Source organism: Arachis hypogaea, chromosome 3, assembly GCF_003086295.3.
Source record: "Arachis hypogaea cultivar Tifrunner chromosome 3, arahy.Tifrunner.gnm2.J5K5, whole genome shotgun sequence".
Lineage (NCBI taxonomy): Eukaryota > Viridiplantae > Streptophyta > Magnoliopsida > Fabales > Fabaceae > Arachis > Arachis hypogaea.
Genome location: NC_092038.1, coordinates 7,631,482 through 7,640,507, shown reverse-complemented (window position 1 = coordinate 7,640,507; position 9,026 = coordinate 7,631,482). Strand labels below are relative to the sequence as shown.

At 30.4% G+C, this 9,026-nt stretch overlaps 2 protein-coding genes across 2 annotated transcripts; both read left to right on the top strand.

The window, feature by feature from the left end:
- LOC112789234 (L-ascorbate oxidase homolog) lies at nt 1-4,274 on the top strand. Its single transcript, XM_025831043.3, has 8 exons — nt 1-386; nt 504-613; nt 2,150-2,420; nt 2,501-2,600; nt 2,765-3,107; nt 3,212-3,577; nt 3,662-3,740; nt 3,834-4,274. The coding sequence occupies exons 1-8, from the start codon at nt 222-224 to the stop codon at nt 4,032-4,034; spliced, it is 1,635 nt and encodes a 544-aa protein (XP_025686828.1). The 5' UTR covers nt 1-221; the 3' UTR covers nt 4,035-4,274.
- Nucleotides 4,275-5,068: 794 nt separating this feature from the next.
- LOC112789233 (uncharacterized) lies at nt 5,069-7,699 on the top strand. The gene is made up of 2 exons (XM_025831042.3): nt 5,069-6,420; nt 7,091-7,699. The coding sequence occupies exons 1-2, from the start codon at nt 5,564-5,566 to the stop codon at nt 7,545-7,547; spliced, it is 1,314 nt and encodes a 437-aa protein (XP_025686827.1). The 5' UTR covers nt 5,069-5,563; the 3' UTR covers nt 7,548-7,699.
- The last annotated feature ends 1,327 nt before the right edge of the window (nt 7,700-9,026 follow it).

Below are 9,026 nucleotides of genomic sequence, written 5' to 3'. Positions count from 1 at the left end.
GTTCCCTACAAAGCTTGCAACCTCTACTATCTACTCTTATATATTTAAGACCGTGTTTGCCATTACTCTTCTATAGCCACCACCACCAACTAACCCTTTCTTCACTTCTCACCCTTTTGCGCCTCCCATTCATTCATTCATTCATTCATTTGTTCAATCTATATATATTATTTTTCTTCTTTTTTGTTAAAGAACACAAGCTAAGTTCCAAAGCCTTTAACATGATCAGGGGTGAACCATTATCACTCTCTTCCCTTCTCAGCTTTTGTTCAATATTGTTGTTGCTATTGAACAGCATTATTAACGTTGCTGGGGAAGACCCTTATAGGTTCTTTGATTGGACCATTACCTATGGTGACATTTATCCCCTTGGAGTTAAACAAAAGGTTTGTATATATATCTTTAATCTTTCTATATATTTATACCTTAATAATGTTATAACAATTATATATATGACATGATGCATGAGAAGATTAAACATTATTATGTGCTTGAATTTACAGGGCATTTTGATCAATGGACAATTTCCAGGGCCTGAAATCTACTCTGTTACCAATGACAATTTGATCATCAATGTTCACAATAACTTGCCGGAGCCGTTTCTTCTAACATGGTCCGTATCTATATTTTGCACGTAACATCTTTCATTGCATTTTTAATTTCAAGAGTGAAGAATCAATAGGTTATAGTAAATTGCACTAGTAATTAGTCCTTCCACTACAAGTCCAATTCAATTTGCATATTCTTTTTCTTTTTTCCCATATAATCTTCCTTTGAATTTTTGTATTGGAAGTGTTTAATTTACACTTTTGCTCATCATTGCGTGATATTGAAATCTAGCTATATATGATATATCACAATCACACAGACATGAATACGTGTACTATAAACTGCATATCATTTTAAAAGCTGTATTTAAATAATGAAATCTTAAAATAGGAACTAATTTAATGATTGATTATGATGGAATTGATTCTTTGTTCCGAGACATCAATTGAAAAGGAAATTAAAATTGTCATTATTGTTCAATAATTGAATAATATGATGTATAGGAATTGGATTTTAATTAACAAAGATATCATAATCTTATAATAATAATAATAATAATTTGTTTTCCAAATAAAATTGCTACTATAAAAGGAATTTTTTTATTTAAAATGACTAGATATTATTTTGAGATGATAAAAATTTATTATATTAGTTGGCAAACAAATGTACATAAGAAGTTAGTTTGGGGAACACAAGGTTGGTTATTCATTCACGGCATCAAGTAATTGAAAAAAAAATACTTTTTGGTTATGGAAATTAAATGTAATTTAATCCCTAATCCAACTGCGCAAGCAATAATGCACCTTCAACTAAACTAAACCTTGTTTGCTTCACCTAATCATTTCCAATGCAAAACAATTCAATAATGGAAAAAGGCTATATTCTCTTCTATATTACTCTTTTTATCTTGTTTCTATATCATTGGATTTTTGTATTAATTAAGATATAGAAAAATTCCTTCAATAATACAAAATGATTGGGATTAAAGATAATGGAAAGATACTAAACTCTAACTTTTAGTTCCTTCTACTTTATGTACATTGTAGATTAAGGGACATGTGTTTTGGTAAAGTTTTATGTTTTAGAAGACTCTCCAGAGTCCATATTCGCACAACACAAGATGAGTTTAGATAAGAAGACCATAACAAAAAGAAAAAGAAACCCCTTTTTTTTTCACTTTTCTTGAGTTCACCGAGTGAACATTGAGTCGAAGCAACCACCACCTTTTTTAAATAAAAAAGAAAAGATATAAAGAAACAAAAACATCAGTTTCATAATTGTTTCTCTCACTCATCACCTAGACACACTTAACTCATGTCACGGACCAAAATCACTCACCGTTAGGCCCACTAATAAAGTCACAAACTCACAATGGCTTAAAAACTTCACGGGGCAGGCCCATATTTGATTTGGACTGGTAAAAAACATATCACATTTAAAAAAGATGATTTTTTTTTCTTCTATTCATTCTTAAATGCAAGTATAAAATATTGCTAAACCTTGTTAATTAAACAACTTTTAAGTTTTAACTATTAATGAAATTTGTCATTTGGATATTAATTATGCAATTGATTATTTGTTAACTTAATAATAATAATAGGAGTGGTGTTCAAGAAAGGAGAAACTCTTACCAAGACGGAGTATATGGAACAACATGCCCAATTCCACCTGGGAAAAATTACACATACACCCTTCAAGTGAAAGACCAAATTGGAAGCTTCTTCTATTTCCCATCACTTGCTTTCCACAAAGCTGCTGGTGGCTTTGGCTCCCTTAAGATCCTCAGCAGGCCTTTGATTCCTGTCCCATTCCCTCCCCCTGCTGATGATTTCTCTCTTCTCATTGGAGATTGGTACAGCATTGACAACAATGTAACTCCCATTCATTATTCCCCCTACATTACATTCTAATCTTCTCTTCCCTTTTCTAACATCATTTGCATCAATTCCAGAGGCTCAAGGCTGTTCTTGATTATGGACACAAACTTCCATTCCCTCATGCTGTTTTAATCAATGGTCGTCCAAATGGAGCAACTTTCACCGTTGAACAAGGTATGCCTTTATACATAAATATATCAACAAATTTATTGAATAATCAACTGCTGAAGCAAGTGTTGAGTGTTTAAATTCCGCCTTAAATAGAATTTAGATTGTGAATCTTGTTAGCATGTTTATTTATATATAACAGTATTTGACTAAGAAATGAACAACAACAGGAAAAACATATAGGCTTAGGATATCAAATGTTGGACTCCAGAACACACTGAACTTTAGGATTGAAGGACACAGCATGAAACTGGTGGAAGTTGAGGGAACTCACACATTGCAGAGCACATATAGCTCAATAGATGTCCACGTGGGACAATCTTATTCGGTGCTGGTGACAGCAGATCAAGCAGCCAAGGACTACTACATTGCTGTCTCAACTCGTTTCACTTCTAAGGTCCTCACAGCAACCGCCGCCCTTCACTATTCTAACTCCAACCAACCTCTTTCTGGTCCTCTTCCTCCTGCACCTACTCAACTTGATTGGTCCATTCAACAAGCTCGTTCAATTAGGTAAACATATTTAATTAGAATTAAACTGGATATAACAAAATTAATTTTTATCTTTTTGTCAAATTCGATCAAATTAATTACTTAATTATTATTGCAATTGACAGGACAAACTTGACAGCAAGTGGACCAAGGCCAAATCCACAAGGATCGTATCATTATGGTTTGATAAACATTAGCAGGACAATAATTTTGGAGAGCTCAGCAGCACAAGTTAATGGCAAGCAGAGATATGCAGTGAACAGTGTGTCTTTTGTTCCAGGCGACACTCCATTGAAGCTAGCAGATTACTTCAACATTGGTGGTGTCTTCCAAGTTGGAAGCATCCCAGATACTCCCTCCCATAAGCCAATGTATCTCGCCACCTCCGTCATGGCCGCCGATTTTCGAGCATTCGTTGAGATCGTCTTTCAAAACCACGAAAATATTGTCCAAAGTTGGCACATTGATGGATACTCATTTTGGGTTGTAGGGTATGTATTCGAATCATTTTCTTCAAATTATCAAATTCTATCGTGACACTCGTCCCAAAAGTTTAAGCTGAATCTGTCGTGCAGAATGGATAGTGGTATCTGGACGCCTGATAGTCGTAAGGAGTACAACCTCGCCGATGCTGTTTCGAGGTGCACAACACAGGTTGGTCGTTATTCTAGTTAGCAAAAACATATTTTTTTTTTCTTAATATCCAAATGAGACATTATAGCTTATTGGTGAATATTTTTGTCTCAGGTATACCCTAGATCATGGACTGCGATTTACATGGCACTAGACAACGTTGGTATGTGGAACATAAGAAGTGAATTTTGGGCACGACAATACCTTGGACAACAATTCTATATGAGAGTATATTCACCAGTGGAATCTCCAAGAGATGAATATCCACTTCCAAAGAATGCTCTTCTTTGTGGCAGAGCTGTAGGCAGAACATAATTATTTACTACCATGGACTCGCTTGGTCTCATTCTTTTGCAAATTCATCCAAGATTCCTTTGTATCATTACCATCATATTCATATAATATGTTTCCCGTATTGGTTTATAATTGTTAACATTTTTTTCAAATGTATGTTTTTTTTTACTGGAAAATAATGTATTAGCATATTGTGTCACAAACTTTTGCAGACACCACAATACACAATAAAATTCCTAATATTTTTAATTATTGGATCAACTATGTTTGGTGTCTCAGTGTATACCAAATTCAGCTATAAAAATTAATATTAAGATAGAATACACATTAAAAATAAATTAAATTATATTTGTGTATAAATATATAATGATTAATTTTGATAATTGATTTTAAACGTATAAATAACATTTTTATGGATTTATCTGTAGTATAGTTATTATTTAAGCAACATGTTTCTTCTTATAGCTTTGGTTGTGTTGATTTTTAGACAACCTAAATATTTCAGAGGAAATAAATACTTTTGAAACTTAAGAACTACAAATAAGATCATTATTTTAATATTTTTCAATTTAATATTTTAATACTTTGAAACTTAAGAACTATAATATTATACACAATCGAATGGAGATTATTCACAATTTTTTGTAAAATAAACTTCTAATCACATACAATTTATTAAGAAAATAAAACACTTATCTTAATTATTCAGAGGACAGTACAGTTTCCTGATGCTCATGATGGACGGGCATTCACACTTTCAAGGCATTTTGATCTTTTATATTATGCATAACAATATGATGGAGCAAAATGGTATCATTGTATTAAAATAAAATCAAAATAAAAAAAGAATTAAATTTAGTAAATAATGGATTAACAAACTAGTGATTAGTGAATGGTGCAACACCATTGTCGTTGCTCCAACCGTGTTTTTCTCCCACAAATTGCAAATTTAGGCTCTCCTAATAATTTTTGTCACGAATTCCTCTCGTACTTCTTTTTCTAGCCTCCCATAATAAGCCTAGTGGATCTATATAACCTCTCCCAACTCATTCCACCAAAACTCACACCCTTCACAAAATAACAAATCAAATAATTACATAGAGAGTTAGACAAAAGAGAGAGAAGACAGATCACAAAAACTGCTCTGATCTGCTCTCTCACCATTCATGCATCTGTGATTAGATGATTACGTTGTCACAAAAATCATCGTAATCACAGATTCATGAGATGATGTTAATAAATTGGCGCTAGTTACAAATTATCGATCTTGATAAAAAGAATAATGGAGGTACATCGATTGAGAGAGTTGATTAGAATGTGGTCTACTTTGTCGATTAACCATTTCTCACTTGTTGGTGGAAACCATACCGCTGCTAGATTCTGCAGTCGCTAGAACTCTGTTTTTTTTTTTTGTGACTAGTTCCTCTACTCTCTTTCTCAAAATATTCTTTTTAATTATACTTATTCTTGTTCTTATACCTTTCTCGTCTTAATCATTATTCTATTCATTTATTCTATCTATTAATTGTCTCCATCGTCATATCATAAATATGGCGATGGAACTCATCGGTGTCATTGCATTGAAATCAAAACACTATGTCAACTTCAAGAAAAGCATTATTAAGCACCTGCCTAAAAGCCCACGTTACTTTATCAATAGGCTCATCCCAAGTTCCAAGTTCATGAAGATTGTTTCTTGTTTGTTCCTCATGATATTCGCATTTGCCACCTTGAATAGCATCATGAGATTGTCTTCCTTCGAATTCGAGAAAATCTCTTATAAAGAAACTCAACAGAAGGATCTGCTTACCGAATCTACTGATAAGCAGCAAGTTAGCTACGATTCGGTCAACATAGAGCAGCTATTGGGTGTTCTTTTCCATGACCTTACAAACGAAGGGCTCAAGAAACCTACTCAGCGCAATGCAATTTTCATGACCAATGATAACAATGCGGATCCAGGAATAGGGCCTAGCATTGTTTCTGATTACAACATGGAACTTGTTTCGTTGAGTGATTTGGAGAAGCAGAAGAAGGTAATCGACAACAGTGTGGACTTTGTTTTCACCACCGATTTCCCGGCGGCCTCAAAGTTCATCGAGAGGACACTGAAAGTTGATGGGGTTGTCGCCTTTCTGGCCCGCGATAACCCCTCGGCGAAACAATACAAGCCTTCCAACTACAAGATGGTTTATGTGAGGCGCTTGGATCTCATTGCTGTGGCCATGATAAAGAAGGAAGAACTTGTTCGTCATGATCAGCCACCGCCAATGCTGGCTGCGCCTAGAAAGCTTCTTGGCTACTCCTCCGAAGCAAAGAAAGCTGCACTGCAAAACCTTGAAGATGTCTTGTTAGAGCCTCCAAGAGCCTCATCGAGAATATCAAGAAAATACTTGAAGCGCACTAAGTAAGTAAAACACTTAAATTTAGACAAATGATTATAAAAAAGATAATAACACAAATTTATTTTATCTAATTTATTATTTATAACTTTATAAGTGTATTTTTATACGTTTAATTTTTTAAATTACTTGACACAAATATAAATGGTGGAATTTTTTATTCACCTGTTATTTTTTAGACAAATTAGACATAAATTTTATAGGCGGTATAGAATTTTCTAATTTTATATATATAACAACTGTAATTATATATTTATTACATAAACAATAATTAAAAAGTATGAAATAAAAAAAATTTAAACTACTTTAAACTGTTTTTTATTATTTTTAAATTTTTTTATAAAGTTAAAAATTTTAGATTGATCTAATCACTTTAATTCTTCATATATATTTTTATTACTTTTAAAATTTTCAATAATTTCAATAATAATGTAAGACGAATTAGTTATTTTGTCATTTAAAAAAAATAATTTGTTTTATATAATAATATTTTTTGAAACTTAAATTTTCTTCAATAAAATTTATTTTTTTTAAAAAAATTGAAAACAAGAAAAAAAATGATATCTTTACTATTTTCTTTTTACCTTAAATTCATTGTCTAGCTAATTATTAGAATTTATATACCTATCATAGGACACGCATGCAGTTTGCACTAATTTCATAAATATTTGACAGATACCTCCCGAATTTGATGGGCGATTCTTTGGAAAGTTATCCTCGTAGAGTTTTTATTGATGTTGAATTGGCAGAGAAAGAAGGAGAGAGAAAAAATGATTGGTTTCAGAAGAATTATCCAACAAGAAACAAGAACTTCGAAATATACAACATAAATATCGAAATAATTACAGCGGACGAAGAGGCGTCAACAAAAGAGGTGCCACAAATAGGAATGTCAGATTGGATGCGAAAGAATGTGAAGGATGAAGAATTCGTGGTGATGAAGGCAGAAGCAGAAGTGGTGGAAGAGATGATAAAAAGAGATACTATTGGGCTGGTAGATGAGCTTTTCTTGGAGTGCAAGCCACATAAAAAACAAGAGAATAATAGAAGTCGTAGGGCTTATTGGGAGTGTTTGGCACTCTATGGAAACTTGAGGGATAAAGGTGTAGCTGTACATCAATGGTGGGGTTAGAAACTCAAAAGAAGCACAACAACAATGGATAATTGGATATCTTGTTTATTGTAAATTTTACATTAAGAGAATTGTCTTATTGCATGTGTGTGCTGTAGGTATGGAAACTAAAGAAATAGATACTTAAAAGAGTTGACTTTTTTCTCTTGAAATGATATAGAAAAAGTATGCATCACAAAAGTTAGAGTAAATGGTTAAATTAATTTTTAAAAAATTATTTATTTTTTAAATTAGTTCTCAAAAATCTTTTTTTTTTTAATCAAATTCGTTTTCATATATAAGTTTATAAAATGAGATTGAATCAATTTTAAATTGAAGGATTCCAATGCAATGTCTCATATTCTCCTTTCAATGTCTCGTATATTCCTATGTATGTGCTGTAGTATCACTTAACGTACCACATTAACAAATTTTAACACTGTTAACAAAAAAATGATAAAAGGACTAACAAAATTAATTTAAAATTTTTGAATGATAAATTTGATTAAAAAAATATTTTGGGGACTAATTTAAAAAAATGAATGATTTTTCAAAAACGAATTTAACCATTAATATAAAAGACAATTTCTTTTTATCTTTTTCTAATTTTTATTATCAATCAATTTTAACACAATATATATATATATATATATATATATATATATATATATATAATATTATTCTTTCATTATAGAAAAGCTTATTAATAAATGAAAATATGTAACAATAATAAATCAAAAGAAAAAAATATATCAAAAATGAATAAAACTCTTTTAAATTGAGAGAAATCAGTAAAATAAGAAAGTGAGAATCTAGATATTCTTAAATTAATGTTGTAGGACTCATACGTGATAAAAGTTATAAATTTAAAAAATATATTTAGTTAATTTGTATCTTAAAAATATATTTTAATAGTGTTAATTAAAAAAGTTTGTATACAAAATACAAAGTTTAAATTTTTAATATATTTGTTATTTATTTATTAAAATAAAAAATTTAAAAATTTAATATACTAATAATAATCTTAACATGTATTTTTAAAACACAAGTTAGTTAAATCCTTTAAAAAATTATCCTCTAAAATAAACAAAAGTATAAAGTAATAAAATAAATGATTAATGATCATTGAATTTTAATAAAAAAATATTAGAGTCAACACTTTTTTATTAATATTAGAACTTTAACCCAAAATTTTATTTTAATACTATATTAGAGTTTAGAATTTATGGTTCAGCTAATATAATATTTTTTTATATAACTATACTAAGTGTACTAAAAAATTAGTCATTAAAATTAGTCTCTATAATATGAAATACATTTTAATTAGAATATAAAGATATATTAAAAATAAATTAAACAATATATGTAATTAAAATTCATGTGTTCATATATCTCATATTAATAGTCTTGTCAACATTGCTATTGAGAAATAATTCCTTATATTCATATATTGTATTTGTAGCTCAAGATTTAATATATCATCGTCAATATTATTATAGT

What these genes read in the sequence shown, in the direction of transcription:
- LOC112789234 (XM_025831043.3), top strand. Translation starts at nt 222, where the DNA reads ATGATCAGGGGTGAACCATTATCACTCTCTTCCCTTCTCAGCTTTTGT. An exon ending in CCCTTGGAGTTAAACAAAAG is followed by an intron (nt 387 to 503) that starts GTTTGTATATAT and finishes TTGAATTTACAG; the next exon opens with GGCATTTTGATCAATGGACA. An exon ending in GGTACAGCATTGACAACAAT is followed by an intron (nt 2,421 to 2,500) that starts GTAACTCCCATT and finishes CATCAATTCCAG; the next exon opens with AGGCTCAAGGCTGTTCTTGA.
- LOC112789233 (XM_025831042.3), top strand. Translation starts at nt 5,564, where the DNA reads ATGGCGATGGAACTCATCGGTGTCATTGCATTGAAATCAAAACACTAT. An exon ending in AAATACTTGAAGCGCACTAA is followed by an intron (nt 6,421 to 7,090) that starts GTAAGTAAAACA and finishes AATATTTGACAG; the next exon opens with ATACCTCCCGAATTTGATGG.